Source organism: Lissotriton vulgaris, chromosome 1_1 (assembly GCF_964263255.1).
Source record: "Lissotriton vulgaris chromosome 1_1, aLisVul1.2, whole genome shotgun sequence".
NCBI lineage: Eukaryota > Metazoa > Chordata > Amphibia > Caudata > Salamandridae > Lissotriton > Lissotriton vulgaris.
The window spans coordinates 2,031,208,461-2,031,232,850 of record NC_141685.1 but is presented as its reverse complement, the minus strand read 5'-3'; the positions used below and the strand labels follow the sequence as shown (position 1 = coordinate 2,031,232,850).

The window sequence follows — 24,390 nt, the reverse complement described above, 5'->3', positions numbered from 1 at the left end:
ACAGATATTTAGTACATAATTCACTGGCAGCACTGCATTTTCCTTGAAATCAATGTTGTGTCCTATTACTGCACAGATAGCAAGCACAGAATTCACTGGTAGCACTGCATTTACCTTGAAATCAGTGCTGTATCCTATTACTGCACAGATAGTAAGCACATAATTCACTGGCAGCACTGCATTTGCCTTGAAATCAGTGTTGTATCCTATTACTGCACAGATAGTAAGCACAGAATTCACTGCAGCAATGAATTTGCCTTGAAATCAGTGCTGTAGCCTATTACTGCAGAGATAGCAAGCACATAATTCACTGGTAGCACTGCATTTGCTTTGAAATCTGTGTTGGAGCCTACTACTGCAGAGATAGTCAGCAAAGAATTCACTGCAGCAATGAATTTGCCTTGAAATCAGTGTTGTAGCCTATTACTGCAGAGATAGTCAGCACATAATTCACTGCAGCAATGAATTTGCCTTGAAATCAGTGTTTTAGCATATTACTGCAGAGATAGTAAGCACAGAATTCACTGGCAGCACTGCATTTGCCTTGAAATCAGTGTTTTAGCCTATTACCGCAGAGATAGTAAGCACAAAATAATTCACTGCAGCAATCAATTTGCCTTGAAATCAGTGTTGTAGCCTATTACTGCACAGATAGTAAGCATATAATTCACTGGTCGTACTGCATTTGCCTTGAAATCTGAGTTGGAGCCTACTACTGCAGAGATAGTCAGCACATAATTCACTGGCAGCAATGAATTTGCCTTGAAAAAGGGAGTCTTTGATAATCAGGAATGCAAATATTAAGCTCAACGAAGTTCCTGGCCGAAGGTCTGGGCTGTAAGTTAGCAGAAGGAAAAGCATTGTTTAAAGTTTTTAGCACGTGGCATGCGCTCATAAATACTGATATTGTGCAGAAACTAGGAAACGTTTTATGTGGCTTGGCAAATGGCCTATAAATATTGGGATGATGGTGAGGGGATCTCGACCTCTTGTGGGAAGTTCCCGAGAGAAATCGATGGACCAAGGGAGCTATACTGAAGTACTGGATAAAGTTGTACTTGAAGTCATATTTAAAGGCAGCTGCTTCAGATGGAATCTTGCTGTGGCCATAATGTGATGCAGCCAGTACTGGAATGGCCATGTAACGGCTGAGGCCCATACTTGAGATTATGCCTCACCGGGCCTAATTAACTCCTTCCCTGCTTGTGACGGAACCGCTCCGTCACGAGCATCGGTTGAGCTGTGCTCATGACGGAGCGGTTCCGTCATGGCCCGCTCGGCGCGCCTGCGCGGCGCGAATTCCGCGCCTGCGCTGGACGTTCCATTGAGCGGGCGGGGCCATGACGGAACCGCTCCGTCATGAGCACAGCTCAACCGGGGCTCGTGACGGAGCGATTCGGTCACGAGCATGTGAGCGCCGCTCGGCCCCCCCTCACCCCTGCGCTGCGGCAGAATTGCCACTGCAGCGAAGGGGTTAAGAGTTGAGGTGCTATTTATTGCCCCTGGTAAATAACAAGATCACAGAGTTTGTTATTAATTGGATTTGATAAAGAACATCTATTATGAATATATGGGAATTAGTATGGGGAATTCGGTGCTTAACTCAGGAAAATCTGAATCAAATGGTAAATGCCGTAAACATTTCCCCCGGGACATTTCTGTAGGTTTGACCTGCCAAAATGTAACGAAGCTTGACATATTTAACACATCTTACACATCTGACAATTATTGGATGTGTTAAATACCTTATAACTCGTACTTACGCCCCATACTTACACTGGGGTTTAGACACGGGTCGGAATTTAACAAGTACTCATAATCGGGCTCTATTTCACTATTACATACTATGGGTGTCTTGCCCATTCAAACAATGTCTACTCTCGCTGAAGGTAATGTGACCCCGTTGCAGATGTGCTTCATTCCATCTTAAAACATATATCTAGCAAAAGCATTAGCTGGTTGGATACAATCTGCCAAAATGACAGTGGTGTCTTTCATGAAGGTAAACATAAGAGCGATGCCTCTTCCAAACCCAAAACCCATGACTTAGGGCAAATGCAAAATCGTCTGGACCCCGACCGAAAGAAAGAAAATAGATCTGCTGCAAAAGTCAAAAACAAAGTTGTATGGCTTCATGCAAGCAATACAGATGTGTATGCCCCCTAGTTTCAGGTGTGGTCAAGCCAACGAGGCAGAAGCCTAAGACACTAAGTTATGGGGGTGCCAAATTTACAATAAAAAAATATCAAAAGAAAACAAATAACATTTGTAAAGAAGGTGGTGCTGACAGAATTATTTGGCCAGAAAGAATTATGAAAGCAATTACGTCAAATGACAAAAAAAGGATTTTCCTTTACGTTGGATTTTGCCATAGCAAGGTTATCAATGATTCAGTGTGAATAAAACCAAGCAATGTTTATTCACTGGCCACAACTGAGAAAAATAACATAACATATATCACAACGAAATACAAAATCTGCCTGTAATAACTAATTCATTACACTCACCCACTTATGCGCCAAGTCCAAAATGCTCTGCCTTGTTACTCCAGGGAGAATAATGCCATCTAGAGGGGGCGTGGCTAGTTCTTCATCTGCAAAAATAAAATTGAGATTAATCTGCTCCTCCGAGACTCAATGTAAATACAATTTTAGGTCAAAGCCTACCAGACAGCACAGTTATCTGTTTAACAACATCTTGGAGTCATTCAGAAAGTGTCATGATCGCACTCGGTACGAACTACAATTCCCGGCATGCCTTGGGGTAAAACTACCGTTCCCGTGATCCTTCGCGGTTCTGCGAGTGCACGGAAGACATTAAAGGAAGCCGGCGTCTGGGGGCGAGTGTCGGGAATTCATCCAGAGTTGTGGATCAAACTTCTGCAGTATTTCGTCGTGCCTGGTGGGGTAAGGGTGCCTGGCACCATAGTGATTGCGCAGCGGTATCGCTGTGTTTTGGGAGAACTTGTGTTTTGTGGATTATCGGTAACGGCTGTTACTGTGAGTTCGTGTTCTACATATATCTGTGGATTGACTCGGTTGGAGTTTTCGGCCAACGGAGTGGTTCTGGTGATACTTTACCGTTGTGACAGGATCACAGGATCCCGTTTTGTTTACGTTTGCTGGATTGGCTCTATAGGATCAGGAACTGTAACCAGATAAGGAGCATTATCTGAGTGAACTTTATACCTACGAATAACAGTGTTTGTTTTTCTTTTGGAACTTAAATGCAATATACAGAGGGGACAGTGTGCATGCAACATTGTGATTTAGGTGTTTATAATTGTATGTTACCTCCTTATTAACAGGGTTTCTGAAGGTGTATGGTTACACTCATTCCCTGTGATGTATATATAGAGGGATACATAGGTAGGTTCTCAGGTCTATGTGGCATGATATCTGGGGTCTCAGGAAGGATAAGACTGCATGTATTATACCTGTCATATGCTTTTGTATTTGCTACAATCACACCTCAACAATTCTAAGCTGCCAGATACCTCTGCACCTCTCCAAGCATTATATTTTCCCTCCCAGGTATATATCCTATACGGTGGAAGTAAGGGGATCTTGGTTCTTGTGCCAACAGTATCTTATACATATGCTCTGTTTGTGTCTTGCAGATCTCCCTCCCTGCTGTCCCCTTCCTTTCCTTCCCTGATTTGTTCCTTCTTTTACCCCTCGCTTGATCCTCTCAATGCTCTGTGCCATAAAGGCTAGTCAGGCGTTGATTCGATCTAGAGGTGGGCATACTATTCAACAAACCGATCCTGAGGACGTTAGCATAACAGAATTCCCGACCTACAAATATTAGTCCTCCTGGTCGGGTTGTGCAAGTATGGCCACGTTGGAGGATGTGATAGAGGCTCTGGGTAACTTACAGTTGGAAGTATCTGCGTCTCGGTTGGAGACTGCAGACCTGAGGGCCCGTCTGGATGGCATCCAGCGCAATCCATTTGATGTAGGGACGGCTCCTCAGCCACAGCCTGTGGTGCTGGAGATGCCGGTGTCTATTCCGTTAGCTGCGCCTGAACGTTTTCATGGGGATACAGACAAGGTTCAGGTGTTCCTCACTCAGGTGGCATTACATTTTTCATGTAAACCTAAGGCATTCCCTACAAATCAGGCAAAAGTGCCTTTCTAATTTCGTATTTGGCGGGCAATGCTGCTCAATGGGCTGTCCCGTTGGTTCAATGCAACAATCCAATATTGCACGATTGGGAGGCCTTTCAAACAGAATTTCTTCGAGTTTTTGATAGAAGGGCTGATTCCTATACAGCAGATAGGGAATTGTTGGGTTTACGACAAGGTAAAAGTGATTTGGTTGTGTACTTGAATACTTTCAGGCGTTTAGTGGCGGAAACCACATGGCCAGAGAACAAACAGGCTTCATTGTTTCATCAGGGTTTATGTGATGAACTTAAGAATGTCATGTCATAGCGCAAATAGACCCTCAACCCGCGACCTGCGAAGGTTTGATTATTTCGGCCCTTCGGCTAGATCATAGATTAGGCGAAAGAAAAGGTGAGAACCGCAAGAAACCAGCGGTTGAGACACATACCACCAAGGAAAGTAGTCCGGTCTCCTCTTCCGAGCCTATGGAGATTGGGGCAGTGAGAACAGCTTTGACCCCTGCTGAGAGAGAAGCTAGGCGCAAACAGGGCCTTTGTCTATATTGTGGCAAAAAGGGCCACTATGTGAGGGAATGCCCTGTTAAACCTAAAACAAACCGGTTCAGGGGCAATCGAGTGGCTTCCACTGAGGCAGAGAAGGTGTCGGAAAACTGATTGACTCTAGGAAACAGGAAGGGGTTTCTTGGAGTCCTGTATATGTCCCTTCATTAGGTGGCGCATGTAAAAGGGTATCAAATCATCTGTTTGTCTCCATTGTTCTGCTGCTAGCAGGTAAATCTGTAGCCACGTCAGCCATGGTTGATTCTCGGGCTATAGGTATGTCCATAGATATGCAGGAGGCTCAACGTCTAGGAATCCCTTTAGTGCAGAAAGAGAGACCTGAAGAAGTGTATGCAGTGGATGGGAGAAAGCTTAGTATGGGTCCTATAAGCTACGACACGGAAGAAATAGAGGTGTTATTAGGAGACACACACTCAAGAGTTTCTTACATTTAGCGTGATTAAGGCTCCACAATATGGTTTGATTCTTGGATTACCTTGGTTGGAGAAACACAACCCTAGTATTCATTGGGACACCCGAACAGTGCATATGGGTTCGGACTATTGTATGAAACATTGTCATGTTGAGACTATGAAACCGGCTCAAGCCCTGTCCAGTGGGTCATGTATAGCCACGGCAGCTGAAAAGAGTGTTCTACTTCCTGTCGAGTATCAGTCTTTTGGTAAGGTATTTGATGAAGTGCAGGCTGAGGAGCTCCCTCCTCATAGGCAGTATGACTGCCAGATTGATCTAGTCCCAGGAGCTGTTATACCATGAGGGCATGTTTACGCCCTCACAGAGCCAGAGAACTTACATCTTAGAGAGTATTTGGACAAGCTGTTGGGGCTGGGTTTTATCCGTCCGTCTAAATCGCCAGCGGCCTCGCCACTTTTTTTCATTCCGAAGGCAAATGGCGAACTTCGCGCATGTGTAGACTTCAGGGCCCTGAATGCCATTACCATAAAGAACAGGTACCCTCTACCAATTATCAATGTATTGTTGGAGCAGGTGAAAAGAGCTACCGTGTTCACGAAACTTGATCTAAAAGGGGCATACCATTTGGTCCGCATGCGCAGCGGGGATGAATGGAAGACCGCTTTTAAGACTCGTTATGGACTATTTGAGTACAGAGTGATGCCTTTCGGCCTCTGTAACGCCCCTGCGGCCTTTCAATATTTCCTCAATGAAGTTTTTCGTGCAATCCTAGATAAATATGTGATCGTCTACATAGATGATATCCTGGTGTACTCGGACTCGGAGGAGATGCACCGGCAGCATGTGGCCAATGTACTTACCATCTTGCAGGCTAACAATCTATACTGTAAACTCAGTAAATGTGACGTTCATGTCCGTACGGTGGAATTCTTGGGGGTGATGCTGAGTCCTGATGGCCAGGAGATGGCGGAACGGAAGGTGGCAGCGGTGCGTGATTGGCCGGTGCCGTGTACGGTTCGGGATGTACAATGCTTCATAGGCTTTGCCAATTTTTATAGGCGGTTCATCCATCAGTTTTCCCGGTTGGTGGCGCCTATCACGCAGCTGTTGAGGAAGGCAAGCACTTTTGTGTGGTCTGATGAGGCTCAAGCCGCCTTTACTGCTCTTAAAGACGCTTTTGTGTCGGCTCCAGTGTTGGCTCATACAGATCCTGATAGGCCCTATATTGTGAAGGCAGATGCCTCGGATGTTGCAATCGGGGCGATCCTATCTCAATGCCATGCGGAGACTGGTCAACTACACCCTGTGGCATATATGTCACGCAAACTGAATCCGGCCGAAAAGAATTATCACATTGCCGAAAAAGAGCTACTGGCCATTTGGGACTCATTTCAGGAATGGCGACATTTCCTCATGGGGGCCCGTCACGTGGTAACGGTCTACTCTGATCATGGGAACTTACAGTTCATGGCTGCAGCACGTCATCTCACGCCTAGACAGCTCAGGTGGATGATGTTTTTCTCTGGCTTCAATTTCATCATCACATTTCGCCCCGGGGCGGACAATAGGAAGGCGGACGCTCTCACTCACCAGTCTACAGTCGCCCCAAATGGGGAGAGGAGCAAATCCAGTATTGTGGAGCCGGACAGGGTGGTATGTGCTCTGCAGCCGGATACTTTCCTGAGAGATGTCAAGAAAGGGGTGGACTCTTTCGTTTGGAGGACATGGCTCGGTAGACACCCGGAATGGAAGGTGCATGAGGGCCTGCCGTTGTGTCATAATAGGTTGTTGGTGCCTACAGTGGCATTGAGGAAAAAAGTCTACATTTGGTGCCATGAGTCGCCTTGTGCAGGTCACCTGGGGTGTGCCAAGACCCTGGAGCGGATACTGAGGCAGTTTTGGTGGCCTTCGGTGAGACCTGATGTTATGCGATGGGTGTCCACCTGTGCGCAATGTGCCAGCATGAAATCTGACCACTCGCAGCCGCAAGGCTTACTGCAGCCGCTCCCGACGCCTTCGATCCCGTGGGATCGGATATCGGTGGACTTCATTGTGGGTCTTCCTGCTGACCGTGGTTGTACGGCAATAATGGTGGTGATCGATTACCTGTCAAAGATGGGGCATTTTGTGGCCTGCAAGCAAGTGCCTTCGGCGGGTCAATTGGCGAATCTTCTCATGGTCAATGTGGTGAGGTTACACGGATTGCCGAGTGTTATAGTCTCAAACCGGAGTTCACAGTTTACTGCACAGTTTTGGAGGAAATGGTGTTCTTCCTTACATATCGACAAGGCCCTTTCCACGAGTTTTCATCCCCAGACTGACGGCCAAACCAAGCGGTTGAACCAGACCCTCAAACAGTATTTGAGGTGCTATGTGGATAACAGTAAGGAGGACTGGGTAGATTATTTATGGTTGGCAGAAGTGGCCTACAACAACGCCACACACAGTTCTACCAAGAATACCCCTTTTTACTGTTTGTATGGCCGACAACCCTGGTTTCTTCCCTTTGTGCACCCGAAAGCTGACTCTCTCCTTCCGGCAGTGGCGCAAAGAGTGGAACACATCAAAGACACATTGCCTAAGGCACGTGAACAGTTACAGGTGGTGAAACTCAGATACAAGGCTGCTGCTGACAAACATCGGAGACAAGGTCCTTTGTACTGAAAAGGCGATGAGGCGTGGTTATCCACTAGGAACCTGCGTTTCAGAAGACACAGTGTTTTCAATCCTAGTTACATTGGGCCGTATACTGTGTTGAAACGCGTGAACCCTGTGGCAGTAAAGCTGAAACTCCCTTCCCAGTTGAGCATACATCCGGTGTTTCACGTGTCGTTGTTAAAACCTTCACACATGAAGGGCCAGCCTCTGCCCCCTCCTCTGTTGGTGCAAGGAGAACTGGAGTATGAGGTCAAAATAATTTTGGATTCCAAGTATCGTAGAAACAGATTGTGGTATCTGGTGTCCTGGAAGGGGTATGGGCCAGAAGAAAACTCGTGGGAGCCAGAGTTGGGGATACATGCCCCGGCCTTTATTTCTGCCTTCCATAAGAGATGCCCTTCTAAGCCTGACCCGTGAGCTCCTCTGTTGAAAGGGGGGATGTACTGTCCTGATCGCACTCGGTACGAACTACAATTCCCGGCATGCCTTGGGGTAAAACTACCGTTCCCGTGATCCTTCGCGGTTCCGCGAGTGCACGGACGACATTAAAGGAAGCCGGCGTCTGGGGGCGAGTGTCGGGAATTCATCCAGAGTTGTAGATCAAACTTCTGCAGTATTTTGTCGTGCCTGGTGGGGTAAGGGTGCCTGCCACCATCGTGATTGCGCAGCGGTATCGCTGTGTTTTGGGAGAACTTGTGTTTTGTGGATTATCGGTAACGGCTGTTACTGTGAGTTCGTGTTCTACATATATCTGTGGATTGACTCGGTTGGTGTTTTCGGCCAACGGAGTGGTTCTGGTGATACTTTACCGTTGTGACAGGATCACAGGATCCCGTTTTGTTTATGTTTGCTGGATTGGCTCTATAGGATCAGGAACTGTAACCAGATAAGGAGCATTATGTGAGTGAACCTTATACCTGCGAATAACACTGTTTGTTTTTCTTTTGGAACTTAAATGCAATAGACAGAGGGGACAGTGTGCATGCAACATTGTGATTTAGGTGTTTATAATTGTATGTTACCTCCTTATTAACAGGGTTTCTGAAGGTGTATGGTTTCACTCATTCCCTGTGATGTATATATAGAGGGATACATAGGTAGGTTCTCAGGTCTATGTGGCATGATATCTGGGGTCTCAGGAAGGATAAGACTGCCTGTATTATACCTGTCATATGCTTTTGTATTTGCTACAGTCACACCTCAACAATTCTAAGCTGCCAGATACCTCTGCACCTCTCCAAGCATTATATTTTCCCTCCCAGGTATATATCCTATACGGTGGAAGTAAGGGGATCTTGGTTCTTGTGCCAACAGTATCTTATACATATGCTCTGTTTGTGTCTTACAGATCTCCCTCCCTGCTGTCCCCTTCCTTTCCTTCCCTGATTTTTTCCTTCTTTTACCCCTTGCTTGATCCTCTCAATGCTCTGTGCCATAAAGGCTAGTCAGGCGTTGATTCGATCTAGAGGTGGACATACTATTCAAAAAACCGATCCTGAGGACGTTAGCATAACAGAAAGCTTCCATGGGAATGCATTCTGCACATTGCTAGCGTTGATTCCGTGGTTGTAACTCACATTTGCTTGCTTTCTATTTGTAAATAGAAGATGATGAACGGAGTGCTGAAACATTTCAAAAACTCACCCCCAGTCAAGAGACCTGGGTTTAATCCATCGTCCTTTTGCTCCCGTGCCCTCTCAGTTTGGACCCAGTGAAATGTAAATCAGTCTTGCCTATGTTCCTCTTGGGAACAGTGCTACCCGAACTGCCAGGCCAGGTCCTCCCTATAGCCGAAACAAGCATCCTGGGACCGTGCCACTGGAGTCAAGCTAGCCTGATTGATGAGGGGTGAAAACCTGACACTGGTCCTGAGCTGCTTGTATCCAGTCCAAGGAGGACCTGGCATGGCAGTTCAGGCTGGACTGTTCCCATGGGGTGCAGGGTCAGGACTGATTTCCATATGGCTGGGTCTAAACTGGAATGTCATGTAGTGCAAAAAAAACTGATGGATTTAGGCCCAGATCTCTGTGCTGGGGTGAATATTTTACATTGTTTCAGCATTCCATCAATCAATTGTTCATATTTGCATTGCAGTCTACTGTGCATCACTGAATTGTACGCCCTCTGCTACATTTTATGCCAATACACGTCACGCCACTCTACTCCCTGCACCACTGCACTCCACACCACTCTAAGCCACTGGACTCTATGCCACTCTACACCTCTGCACGCTACCTTGCACCACTCCACTCTACCCTGCAAGCACTCCACTCTACGCCACTTCTCTCTACTCTGAAACAATCTACTCTACACCACTATGCTCTACTACACACTGCACCACTCCTTTTTCCATTGAACTCTACACCACTCCAATTTGCTCAGCATAAATCTATTCTACGCCACTCTACCCTGCATCACTGCACTCTATGCCAATTGATTTTCACAACAGTTTATTCAAAATCAATGAATTCTAAACCACTACACTCTTCGCCAATCTACACCAAAGCACTATACTTTGTGCCACTTCAGTCTAGGCCACTCTACAACACTCCACTCTGACGCTCTTCTCAATTAAATTATACTCCACTCCACTCTACTCCACTCTATCACCCTCTACGACACTACTCCAATCTACAACGCTTTACGCAACTCTCTCTATACCACTCCATGTCAATTTACTCCACTCTATTCCATGACACACTACTCCACACTGCTCCACTCCACTCCTCCACTCTACTCCACGCCACTCCACACCAATCGACCCCACAAGACTCCACTCCACTCTGAAGCAATTCCACTCTCCTACACTACTCCACTCTATGCCACTCCACAACAATATACTCCACTCAACGCCGCACTACTCTACATCACTCTACTCAACACCCACTATGCCATGCCATTCTGTTCTGCACCACTCCACAACACTCTTTGCCCCTCCACACTACAAACTCTACACCTCTCTAAGCCACCTAGCTCTACTCCATGCACTTCCACTTTACGACATTCTACTCCCTCCATGGAACTCCACAACACTACACCACTCCATGACACTTTGCTTCACTCCACTCCAAGCCACTCCACTCTACTCTATGCCACTTAACGACTCTCTAAGCCACTCCATAAAACTCTGCTGTACTCTACTTTACGACACTCCACATCACTCTCCTTCATCCCACTAACGTTAAGCCATGCTGAAGAAAAGCCATGCTTGTCTAAAACATATTGGCAAACCCAATAGCTCTTGCATAGGTGAAACCTAGGCTTTGCCAATGCTTATTATTTAATATCCAGCTTTAAAGCTAAATCTTTATAATGGAAATAGAAAATTAACGACTTTCCTTGAGTGTAAATAATTGGGTATGTTTACTAAGGAAGCAAGATTATCTGTCTAGTACAAATGTACGTTATCACATGAATGATGATTGTGCAGTGAAAGTACAGTAAGAAAATGTGTTATTCTTATTTCTTTCTTGGGGAAATATGTATAGAAGTAACACATCTGTATAACACAATATATGGCCATGCCCGTGCATCTAGATGCTGCAAAGAAACCATTATTTATTGGAAAACAGTAAATGTGTGTTTTTCTAAAAAATGTAATATTTTTTATATATGTACAGAGATTGGAAGAGTTATTGTATAAATAAGTATGTGTTTCTATAAGTGATTATTTAAGAGAGGAAGTACGTGTAAGTTTCTGTAGAAGTAAGTGTGGTGGTGTGTGTATAACTGTATATGCAAGTAAATGGATGTTTGATACTTTGTTTGCATGTGTGACTATGTGTGTGAGTAACTCTATGGATGAGTGGTGGTGTGTAACAGGATGTATAGGTGTATGAGTACATATGATGAGTGAGTACATGTATGAGTGATGGTATAGGACTGTTGGTGAATGAGTGGATGTGTGTGTGTGTAGATATTGCAACTACTAAATATGTGTGTTGTAACTGGTATTGGTATATCCATTGTTTGGAAAAAATTAGTTTGTATTTTTGAGTGTGTGTATCAAAGGTTATATTAGGGTGAGAGGAGGTCTGACACTTTATCTCAAGGATGATGTCATCAGTGATGTCATTTGAGATGTCATCAGTGATGTCACTGACCATGTCATGAGTGATGTAAAATGTGACGTCATCAGCAATGCATTGCGGGCGTGCAAGTTATAGTTAGCTGAACTAATTATAACGGGGAATTTCTATGGTTTTGTACTAGTGAAATGTCCAACTAACTATAACGCCCCTGAAACCTATGTGTTTTTCAGTGAATTTTTAAGGTTTTTTAAATGCCAATTTCTAACTATAACATGCTTGAACTCTTATGGTTTTTTCATTGAATTTCAAAAAAAATTTAAATGCTAATTTCTAACTATAACGTGCCTGAAACCTATTGTTTTTCAGTGAATTTCTAAGGTTTTTTAAATGCTAGTTTCTTACTATGCCTACAGGGGTAGGACATGTGAAGAAAGAAGGAAAAGACGCAGAGAAAGAAGTAAAAGAAATGCAGAAAGAAGCAACAGAAGTCCACAAAGATGTAGAAAAGTGCAGGAAGAAGCAAGATGTGCAGAAAGAACAAACAGAGGAGCAGAAAGAGGTCTTGTTGCAAAATCATCCTGAGCCCACAACTTTTTCAGACAGGTACTCGTGGTAACTGGCTTACTAACCAGGCATAGAGCCAGTGCTATGTTAAAAGACACGTAGAATACAGTCAAAACACCTACATACACTAAGGAACACTATGCGTTGGGGTACCCCTGTGATTAGCATGACCTCCTCAGTAAGGCCCTAGTACATAATAGGGCAGGGGGATTAAAACTACCTCTAAGTCAGAGGTGCAGAAATATGCTACTTTAACTAGTAGTCGCATTTGCAAAGTGGTGGAGAAAGGGTGCTTGGCGTCCAACCAACACTCAGGAATTCCTGAATTCCGCTGCATAGGACTTACCAACAAGGATTCTTGGCCCCCAACTCCCTCAGGACTAAATTGGACTTCATCCCCCATCCCATAGTATGCACGAGGCACGTTTGCAGAATGATAGAGAAACGGGGTCATGGCCTCCGAAGACTTCTTAGCAATCCTACTATGTGGGACTTACTGGAGGTAGCAAGAGGGGTACTTGGCCCCTGAGGACATCCTTGGGGGCCAACTTCCCAAACTATTACCTCCAGTCAAACCCACACAGCAGCATTGGTAAGTACTCGTACCAGGCCATGCCCACTTTGCCCACCACTCTACAAACGCACTCCCTGGGACTCTCTTGGATGGGGATTGAAGTCCCCTTTACTACTGGGGGTCCTTTAGGGGCCAACTAGCCTACCCTACACCTCCAGTAAGCCCCAAGCAGTGGGATTGGTGAGAGGTAGACAAAGGCAATGCCCCATTTCTCCACCACTCTGCAAACGCGCCCCCCTGGCGCGTTGTAATTTGGGGGATTAAGTACCCTTGAATCCCGAGGGTCCCTGGGGTCCAACTAGCCCACCAGGTACCTCCAGTAAGTGCCACAGAGCTGCGTTGCAGAGAGGTGTAAAAAGGGGCATGGCCTGGACCACCTTTCTGCAACGCAGGCCTCTGGCACTTACTGAAGGTACCTGTTGGGCTAGTTGTCCCCCAGGGGCCCTCAGTATTGAAGGGGAAATAATTTCCCAACTTAAAACGCGCCACAGGGCATGTTTGCACACATGTCACCTCAGGCCCTGCCCCCTCAATTCACCACTGTGCAAACGAGCCCCGTGACACGTTTTAAGTTGGGGGATTAAATCCCCTTGAATCTTGAGGGTCCCTGGGTCCACTTAGCCCACCAGGTGCCTCCAGTAAGCGCCACAGAACAGCGTTGCAGAGAGGTGTAAAAAGGGGCGTGGCCTGGACCAACTCTTGCAACGCAGTCCTGTGGTGATTAATGGAGGTACCTGGTGGGCTAGTTGGCCCCCAGGGACTCCCAGTATTGAAGGGGAAAACTGTTCACAAAATTATTTTTTAAGAAAGAAAGAGTGCGGACCACTGTGGCTAGTCAGCTGCGGTTTATTTGTATTCCATAGGAAGCGCAGCAGCAGCCATGACGCGTTTCCTCCCTCACAGGGGACTTGATCATATATATATATAATTTTTTCAGGTACTTATAAAGCGCACAGCTACTCGATGGAGTGTCTCGGTGCTAAGAACCTCGTGACGGAGTTGACAGTCTGCTGTCAGAACTAAACTTGTGTACTATTGCTGAAATAACCAGGTTTTCAATAACTTTCTAAAAGTTAGAAGGTCCTGCAAGTGTTTAAGTGCCAGCGACAGACTGTTCCAGAGTTGAGCAGTTTGCTCCTGAAAGGAGCGTCCAACTATCCGCGCTGTGAAACTTGGGAGTGCACGTTGAGGACCTCAGAGTTCGGTGTGGGCAGTAAAAGTGGACTCTCTTCCTGATGTACGAGGCACCAGTGCCTTGGAGAGCCTTGAAGGCCAGGACCAGCGCTTTGAAGCGGATCCTCTTGCAGACCGGGAGCCAGTGTAGGGATTTCAGATGGGGAGACATCCGTGTTCTAGGACCGAGCATGAGCATTGCTCTGGAAGCTGCATTCTGAACCGTCTGCAGCGGTGTCAGTAAATATTCCGGTAGCCCCAAGTACAGGATGTTTACGTAGACCAGCCTAGATACAATCAGTGCCTGGATTACCGTTTTCCTGTGTGTGACCGGAAGGAGGGACAAGAACTACTTTAACATTTTCAGCATGCTGAAGCATGCTCCAACGACTGCTTGAATCTGTGTATTCAAGGATATGTTATCCTCCAACTTCACTCCTAAATTTGTAACTGTCTTTACGGATGTTATGGGAGGGGACATGTCCAAAGGCCACCAGTTTCACAACACATTACTTGGGGGGAGGTCAAAGAAAATTATGTCTGATTTTTCAGAATTACACTTAAGTTGATTGAGTTGAAGCCAGGAGAACACCTCTGATAGATAGGAGTTGATCACATCTCCTCTAAAATCGGTGTCTTTTTTCGCAGGTAAAGAGTGACTGCGTATTGTCCGCATATGATACTATTTTTGCTCCGTGGGCTTCTGCCAAATTCGCCAGGGGGGTCATGTAAATATTAAAAAGTGTTGGGCTCAAAATCGAGCCCGGCGGAACTCCCACCTCCAAGGGGGGAATGGAGGCAGCAAAGGCCGGGGACCAAACTATTTTCTGGCGATCCTTCAAAAAGAAGGAAAACCACTTGAGTACCGTACCCCCAAAACCGCACTAATGGAGTCTCAGCAGGAGCCGGTTATGGGGGATGGTATCAAAGGCCGCAGATAAGTCCAATAAAATCAACACGGCTTTGCCTCCCTTATCCAAAGTATCTTTGATAGCCTCAGAGACTTCCAAAAGCACTGTTTCAGTTATGAAGTTTGCCCTGAAGCCACACTGGCTCTTGTGGAGTACTTGATTGGTTTCAACATATGTGGTGGTGACAAGATAGCATATTTTTCAAAGACTTTGGAAAAGAAGGGGAGCAGGGATATAGGCCTGTAATTTGAGGCTATCTATGGATCAGATAACAGCTTTTTTAATAGGGGGAGGATTCTCACCTTCTTCCACCTGTTATGGATCAGCCTATTCTGCAGTGAGGCATTAAGAATCCAATTTACCGCTGGATTGATTATCTCCGCTATTGATGCCAGAACAGTGGCTGGGCACGGGTCGGAGGGTAAGCCCGATTTAAGGGCTTTCATGATTTCCAGAGATTTAACCATGGGGAAGGGGGGAAACTGCGTGAAAGTCGGTCCTCTTACCAGAGTGGAAGGGGACTCAAGCTCTATACATTCACCCTGAGCAAGGGGCAGTGCAGGGAATGTATCTTGGATTTTTCTAATTTTATCATAGAAGTAAAAGGCCACGTGGCATGTCCATGTCTCAGAGGGGGTAAATGGCCTGACCACCACTCTCGGGGATGAGAATTCTCTTACTATTTAAAAAAATGTAATTACTTTGGTTTTCTGCTGATTTAATTTTAGAGGAGAAGAAAAGTTTTTTCTCCTCATAGATTTGTTTGTAGTGAGACTTCATCGCCTGTTTGTAAGCTATTTTATCGTTAAGATCAAAGTTCTTCAGCCAGACCCTCTCCAGGCGTTTGCAGGTGCTCTGACTTTTACTGAGGGCTGCGGTGAACAATGGGGCAGAGGCCCGAGCAGTCTTAGCAGAGTGCGAGGATGGTGGTGTGAGCTCCCCTACATGGAGCTGGAACCAATTTTCCAAACAAACCACATCATCCTCAAGATTGCCGCTAAAGGGAATCGGGTGGTTACTGAGGGCAGTGCTCAGAGCATCAGATGTAATTAGGTGGTAAGGTCTGAAGCTGCTCGACTGGAGATTCCCATAAAAACTGGGATGATTAGATTCTTCCTTGATTATAAAATCAAGAAGGAAGTGATCAGACCACACAAGGGGAAGGGGTCGTCCAGTTTCTATTTTTACCGTGGAGAACATCTGATCCAAAATGTGCCTCTTTTCATGGGTAGGGTAATGAACATAAGGGGTCAACTTGAAAATCTCCAAGGATAGCCGTGATCTGATAGAGTCCTGTTCATCTGGTTTGTGGATATGGATATTGAAATCACCTAACACCAGACAGTGTTAATATTTCGTAATGAAGGGAGAGGCCACTTTGCTGATGGACTCAAGGAACATGCCGGCAGGGCCAGGGGGTCTATATATTAAAATGTCCGCCAATGATTGTTGTGGAGACCCCCCCCCAAATGGAAACCAAGACTTTCGGCTTCATCTACTTCTTCGGCAGGAACTATCCTGTCTGAGAAATGATTAAAATAAATTATAGAAATGCCTCCACCAATGCCATCAAACCGATCATTCCTAATCATCTGATAGCAAGTAGGGATAGCAGTGGCAATGGTAGGATTTGAAACTTCACTAAGCGACATCTCCGTTAAAAACATAAAATCGGGGCTCTTATCCATTACGTCGTAAATATTGAGGGCGTTTTTTTTCATGGACCGGGTATTAAGGAGCAAGGCCCGTAATTGGCCAATCTCCCAAGACCGCCTGACCTCACAGGGTCCAGGATTGCTCATGGCCCACCTTTTCGGTGGCTGCTTTTGATAGTGGTAGAGGCAGCCCAGCTACCTTGTGAGCAAAACATTTTTGTTGGCTTCAAGTGTGGGGGCAGGGGGAGCGGCAGACAGCGCCTGTACCTATTTCCAGGAGCGTATGTCTGCTGTAGCATAGGCAAGAATTATGATTATGATTCCTACCCGCAGCGAGGCTGACGTCGGCCGCCTCCAGGACGCTGACGGGCGCAGACGGGCACGCCTTTGGCACCCGCGGTCGTAGCATCATGCTTTTTAAATAGATGGTGACAGGTAACTAGAAAGCTGACCGATCCTGGCAGGTCCGCTCTTACAGGCGGGCACCCCAGTCGCTCTCAAATAAAACTGGTAAAAGTCAGCAATTGTCAGCAATTGATGAGATTGAGATTAGACTAGATACAGTCATTTATTCTTACACCATGGACAGAACATGTTCCTTTTTGATGCAGATGTTTTGCTGGCCAAGGAAGTGAGGTTCCGTGAATTCTGAACCCGTTTCATAAAGGTCACGGTATCGTTACGAATGTGATAGTAACGAACCGTAAATGGCAAGTGTGGCAAGTCCGAGTGTTTTCGTCATGTTCGATCGATGGATTCACTACGTATTTAGGGATTTCGTTCTGAACCCTTGGGTTCCATTTTGTGTACGGCAGCCATTTTGTGGTTGCCCTCACATAGGCCGATGACAACGGCCGAACGAGTCTTTGGTACACGTACACCTTTCGCTGACTTTTAGATGACCTGAGCGAGATGACCTCGTTGCCTGAAGCTAGCCTTGCTAAGCCAGTTCCTTGTCCGGTAGCTGATCGAGATAGAGATCAAAGAGCAGGACATTGTTGAGTTTATTGTACACGCACACACCCCTTTATCTTGCTTCACATCTGTTTCTGTTCCTTCTTTTATGGCCTATTCATGGTTTGGGTTGTGGTCTTTTATTATGGGTTTGTCCGGCCTGTCCGAGCAAGAATGTTGGGTTTTCCCATGTAATTGATGGTGGGCTGGACAACTGAAAAGTGGATTTGTCGTCATGCGATACCTTTTGCAATGTTACCTATGATTGGACAATTCGTAAATAATGGGTGTTTGACAGGAATGTGATTTTTAGCATAAAAGACGATGTCTCGGAATACGAAAATTGAGCAGTCTCTAGCGAACCTACTTGTGTCGTACTTCGTAGACTTCTGTTCCTGGTTGCAGCCAATAAATTTGATCTTTGACGTCACCGAGAAGTATCTCGTGTCTCTGTATTCTAAGACAGGTGAACCCGAAGACTTTGGGCGTGCCCCTGGCGCCGCTGGGTTCTAAAACCCGGTTCTTCAGAAGTTCTAGCTATTCAAAAAACATCGCTACGGTCTTCTGCGTTAAAAAGGACTTTATACACTAGCTGCTGAAAAGTCAGACTGTCAGGACATATGACACTGCACTGTCCACGGTAGCTTGTTCTTATGTTTAGGAGTCACACTGGATGAATTCTAATCTTCAATACTCTGAACTGATGAGTGTGTACATCTGGGTTCCATTATTGGCTCAACCAGACTGGAGCTATAACGATTAGTCTAAATCACTCCCTATCTATTTTAGACATCTTGGGATTAGGGAAAGGGAGGAGAAGGAAAATGCCTTTCCATGGGACCACATTTATCGGTGCAGACTGACAAATCTTGATAGTGGTGTCTCAGTTGTTGTACGTAACTCCAAAGGAAGTTTCTTTCAGAGAACCAACCTGAGTTAGGAGAAAGACCTGCCTCCAATTCTCGCACAATGAATCTTTGGGATCTTAGCCAACAGACTCATGGAAGATCTGAAATGTCTAGAAGGAGCATACTCTTTACCCTTTCCCTAAGGTATCTTACCCCCGTGGGCTCCAGTGCTTTGGGAGCAAGCACAAGTGTTTTGAAAAGAATCCTTTTTTTTAAATTGGAAGCCAATAAGGGTCCTTTAAATAAGAGGAAATATGACACCCTGGGGGGGATTCAAGACAATTCGAGCTGCAGAGTTCTGGACAACCTGCAGTTTATTAAGATGATAATCTAGAAGACCCAAGTATGGAGCATTTCCAAGTCCAATCTGGATGTTATCACAGCCTGAATGACTGCTTTCTTTTGCAGGGAAAGAGAGTACTGGATGGAACTTTTTCAGAATGTGTAGCATCACAAAACAGGAACCTACCAACGACTACATTTGTGGTTGGAGAAACAAGGCCCTATCAAATTTGATGCATAGGTTCATAACTGCATGCTGTTGAGTGCCAGGGGGTGGGAGTCATTTGGACAGCAGGACTGCCATAACACTGGTGAAAAACAGCCAAACAATAGCAACTCTGTCTTTTCTGCAGTGCATTTCAATTGATTAACCATCATCCATCGGAACACGGACGAGAGACATTATTTAAAGGCCTTCCTATCCATCTCTTCTTCCTTTCTACAGATAAACAACAGCTGTGAGTCGTCAGCATAAGAAATCACTGTAGCCCCTAATTCCTCAGCTAGCATAATCTAAGGGCTTAAGGTAGACATTAAATAGGGTGGGGCTAAGAGCCGAATCCTGGGGCACTCCGACTAACGTATTATGCACTTCTGACTTCCTGACTTCTTCCTTCTAGAAAAGAGGAGAGCCACTTTAAGGAAATATCCTGGCACAGAACCTATCTATTCTGATTGTCTTTGGTCAATGATTGTGTGGCAAAAAGGCTCAATTAGCTGATGGCTTCTGGCTCCAACACATTTACCTACAATCATCCTTCCTGTAAAAACCAGAAGCCCCGAGATGGCAATTCATCAATAATCATTTGACATAAAGAACACAGAATTATGTTCCTGAATGGAGATTCAGAGAGCAAACTTTCAGCCACAACAACATGGCCAATGCTTGAGTCTTGAAGCCCTGAACTGGCATTTTGTCTCATGAGGCAGTCAAAATCCTCTTGGACTAGTATCATGTGCAGTCAGACCAATGAATGACCAGATGCCTGGGGATTGCTTACAAAACAAAACAGGGTGCACCCTGCTTAATATTCCCGCACTGGGCTGGGGCAACTATTAAAATATGATATGATATGAATTTTTTTGATATAATATGAAATTATATGACGTGATAAAGACTTGTCTAGCGCACAAATACCCGAAGGCGTTTTGAAGTGCAGTTAAACAAAGGTCTGAGAGTGCCATTACTGATGAATGAATTACCAGGTTTTTAAAGATTTTCTGAAGGTTAACAGATTTGTCTCAGATTTAAGATTTTAGGGTAGGCTGTTCCATTTTATGGTTGTGTAAATAAAACTTCTGCAGCCTCAAGATGATCATTTGAAGTTAGTAACCGCCACATTTTTGGATGAACTGGATCGTAGTGTTCTACTGGGAAGTTACCAATTAAAACTCTCCTTCAGCTAGACTTGTCCCAAATCATAAAGCGCTTTGCAGGCAATGCACAGGGCCTTAAAGGTAATACACTGAATGATAGGAAGCTAATGTAACCTACTTATGGCCTGAAATGCAGACTGAAACCTAGGTATACCTAGAAGCATGTGTGCTAAAGTGGTTTGCAATGATTGAAGTTTATGCAAAGATCTTTTCTGCATTTTCTGGTTGAAACCATTGAAATGATCTATTCTATATAGAACTAGGGGGTGACTACTGTCTTCTGTAGGCCGTGCAGAATGTATTATAATACTTTTTTTTATTATCCTAAGACTTTAGAAGGAAGAGGAAGCGGCCGAATTGATTTGACCATCAAAGGTCAATTTTTCATCACGTATGACACCTAGGTTTTTTACCTTCCTGACCAGAGATGGAAGCTTCGCTAAGTCTTGAGGCCCACTAAGGGGAACAAAAGGAGACATCATTGTCCAAAAAAGGACTTTGGTCTTTGCAGAATTTAGTTTCAGACAATTGTTATTTATCCAATCCCTAACCGCACTCCTGCAGTTCTAAAATCTCTTTCCAGTATTGTTATCACTGCTGGAAAGCAAGATGACATTTTGGGTGTCGTCGACATATGATACCAAGGAAATCCCAAATAGTTTGATCAAACTAGCCAAGGGGGTGACATAGGTGTTGAATAGCGTGGGCCTAACAATGAGCCCTGAGGGATCCCGCAAGGCGGTTAGAAGGGATACGTTTTAAACTCCTTCAAGGCCACGGATTGTTTGTGATCAGATAGGAAAGCTCGTAACAAGGCCAGTGACCCACCTTTGATACTGATGTTTTGTAGATGGTCAATCAACAAGAAGTGATTGACTGTATCAAATGCTGCTGACGGATCAAGTAAGATAATGGGTGCTTTGCCTCCCTTTTTCTAACGTTGTCCTTATTTACTCGATGACCACAACTAGAGCTGTTTCAGTGCTGTGGCCGCTCCTGAATCCGACTGCATGGCATCTAATAGCTGGTTATTTTCATTAAAAAAGGCCAATTGTTCGTTTATAGCTTTCTCCACAATCTTAGCTGGGAAGGGTAGCCAAGAGATTGGGTGATAACTATTTGGATCAAGCTGATTGAGATTACGTGTTTTTAAGTGGGTGCAACAAAGCTATTTTCCACTGTCTGGGAAAGTAGCCTGATCTAACCATTTCATAAACAATTCTGGTTAAGGTGGGATATAGCAATGTCCGGTACGAGCTAGACCATTGCCAGTGGGCAAGGATCTGACTCAATGCCCGATTTAGTAGCTGAGATAAGATGTTTTACCGGTTCAACTGTGAGGAAGGTAAATGCACTGAATGTTTCTTTTTCTGGAGCCGAGGAAGGAGTTGTATTTTCCACTCGGATGATTGTGTTATTTGCAAAAAACCTATGATAAACCTTATCTACTTTATTTTGTAAAAAGTTTGCAAGGGAATTACAAAAAGATTGACTGCACCCTGCCGAATTTCCAGTGGGTACCAGGGTGAGTTTGGTGATTGTCTGAAAAAGTTGCTTAGTGGAATTTTTAGAGGATTCGATTTGTTTTATAAAGAAATCCGATCTTTCTTTATGTAGCAGAATCTTATAGTCCACGAGACATTGCTTATATTTTTCTTTCTCAAGGTTATTATACTCCTTTCTCCATTTTCGCTCATTTCTCAAACAGCATTGCTTTTGAGCCCTTAATTTGTCTGTAAACCAAGGCGCAGATGATTTACTCCTATGATGTACATAAGTTGTAGAGGGCACAAGAGAGTTTACTACCCAGCTCAGCCAGTCTGAATAGTCCACAGACAGTTCTAAGTCATCTACCCAAGCTGGCTGAGTACCAACAAGTAGGTGATGAAATCGATCAGCTTGAATTTTATTCCAGGCATGCAATGCTTAAGAATGATGTGTTACCTTAGCTAGAGGATTCTTTATCTAAAACATTACCACCTTATGGTCCGTTCAGGTCATCCATATATTACTTTTCTTTGTTATGAGAGAATTGTTTATAAAGATTCCATCTAGAGTATGGCCTGCAAGATATGTCGGACCATCTACTATTTGGGTCAGGCCAAGACATGACATAATGTCAGCTAATGTCTCAGTATCTTTATCTAGTGGGCCTCGAGGCGAAAATTGAAATCTCCTAAAACTGTTAAATCTGCATTAAGTAAACAGGATTCTAGGAAGGAACTAACCGCTTGTCTTGTATATAGGGGGTCCTTGGACAGGGTGGGCGGTATACTATTAAAGGTTTGAGGATTTGTAAATTCAATGTTACATGAGAGTGCCTCGCATTCACTGGAAGGTGCTGGCACGAAAATGGCCTCATTTTGTCCTGATAGATACCAGCTAAACGCCCACTCCTCTTGTGTGTCTTGTCTAATCTATGGACAGCCAAGACCATATCTGGGCCAGATAAGGGTTCGGCCCAAGTTTCAGTTACAGAGACAATGTCTACCTGATAGTTGTCTAAAAAGTTGGCCAATTGGAATTTGGTTTTCACTGGCAACCTAGTGTTGATAAGGGTGCATGTAACGTTGTCACCCCTAGAGGTGTTTTTATCAGAAGGGTTGTCACAACCTTGACTACTTGGCCAGTTACAGCCTTGTGTTTCAGGACTCGTTAACCTACAGCTACATTTCTGGCAGGTTGTATAGGAGCAATCTATAAACGGATGTAGGCTGATCCACGGACAACCAAGGGCCAGATGTACGACCATTGGAAATTGTGAGTCGCAATTTGGGGTTGATTGCGATTCGCAAATTCCGAGTCGCAATTTCCAATGTACAACAGTGTCTGAGACACTGTTTGTGATTCTCAATGGAGTCGCAAATTGCATGCCTCATGAACATTAATGAGGCACTTGCAATTTGCGACCCCATTGAGAATGGCAGCCCCTCCCAGGTATGGTGGCCTGCTGGGGTTGCTTTCCAATGGGGCTACAAGCGATTGTGACCTACCAATTGAAGACCCGTGTGTCTCCACACCTGCCGTTGGTCATTTAAAGTTTACAAGCTATTGTTATTCAATAAATATGGGGCTGTGTGCTTTTGTTAAAATCTTTCCCTCCATTGTTTCACCCTTCTTACTTGCCCCTTCCCCTCCCCTCTCACCCGTACCTTGGTATGCCCCAGTTAGAACCTGGAGTGGGAGCTTGAGTTAGAATGTTGGATTCCGCTTCGTCAGTGGCGAGCCTGAAGACAGTGGATGAATATTCAATAGACTGGGTCTGTTTACTTACTCTTCGTGTTTGTCCTTTACTACATTATAGTGATTGAGGATGGGATCCTTTGCAGGAGAGAGTGCTGTGTCTTCACCCCTAAAATGTATTTTCACCTATGCCAATATCGCTGCTGTTGCTGAACTTTCTATTCAGGGATGGGTCCTGAGAGTGCCACTTTGAGGACTCTCAAGTGTGCCTAGCTACCGCTGATTCCATTTAGAATCGTGTTGAGGACGCCTCTCATCTGGTACTGGGGCAGGCCTCGGGTTTCCTGGTACCACGCTTTGGATCATCAGAGGCTTCACTGTCGTGAGAGGCAATGCTGAGGCATTTTTGCCACCCCTGCTGGTACGATGGGTCAGGGTGAAGGGAGGGGCGGTAGCTGTTAGCCGGGAGGAGGAGACCCTTCTCACTATCCTGCTTCTATGTACGCCAGCAGGATTTTCAGCACCTGTTCCCCGCCCATGAAGAAGGATCTTTTGGGTCCATGCCTCCTTCTCGCCAGACTGCAGGAACTTTTCGCCTCTATGGGGAGTTTGTGACAAGTATTTCTCTGGCTATACTACGGACACGAAGAAAGCAATCTGGTTTCTGCTCCTTCTTCTCACTGGACTGCATGAACACTGTTTTGTCGCCTCAGCTCACCGGCTTGCGGGAGCCTGGTGCCTTTCTGCAAGAGCTTGTCTGAAGAGGTAGTAATCATCGTGCACGCTATACCTCAGCTGAGGAGAGTTAATTGTTCCTTTTCTACTCTTACTCCGGCAGCTGAGGAGATTTCGGCGACTTAAGGGTTTTAGAGTCTTGAACCTCCTTATACAGTATCAGGAGTATTGAGGACTGTGAGGAGGTTCTTTTCTGCAGTCATTCTCATTTAAAATTAAAACTGGTTTAGGTTTTCAGTTTATATCCAGAGCTTATGGCCATACCGGACTTCAGAGAGATG

General features: G+C 45.1%; 1 protein-coding gene across 2 annotated transcripts in view; it reads right to left on the bottom strand.

The window, feature by feature from the left end:
* Positions 1 to 24,390, bottom strand: part of BCAT1 (branched chain amino acid transaminase 1) — a 329,634-nt gene that overhangs the window by 14,796 nt on the left and 290,448 nt on the right. For both annotated transcript variants that reach the window (XM_086920336.1, XM_086920331.1), the window contains exon 8: positions 2,508 to 2,593. In XM_086920336.1, the coding sequence (XP_086776462.1) occupies positions 2,508 to 2,593 (86 nt within the window). The remainder of the gene's footprint in view (positions 1 to 2,507; positions 2,594 to 24,390) is intronic.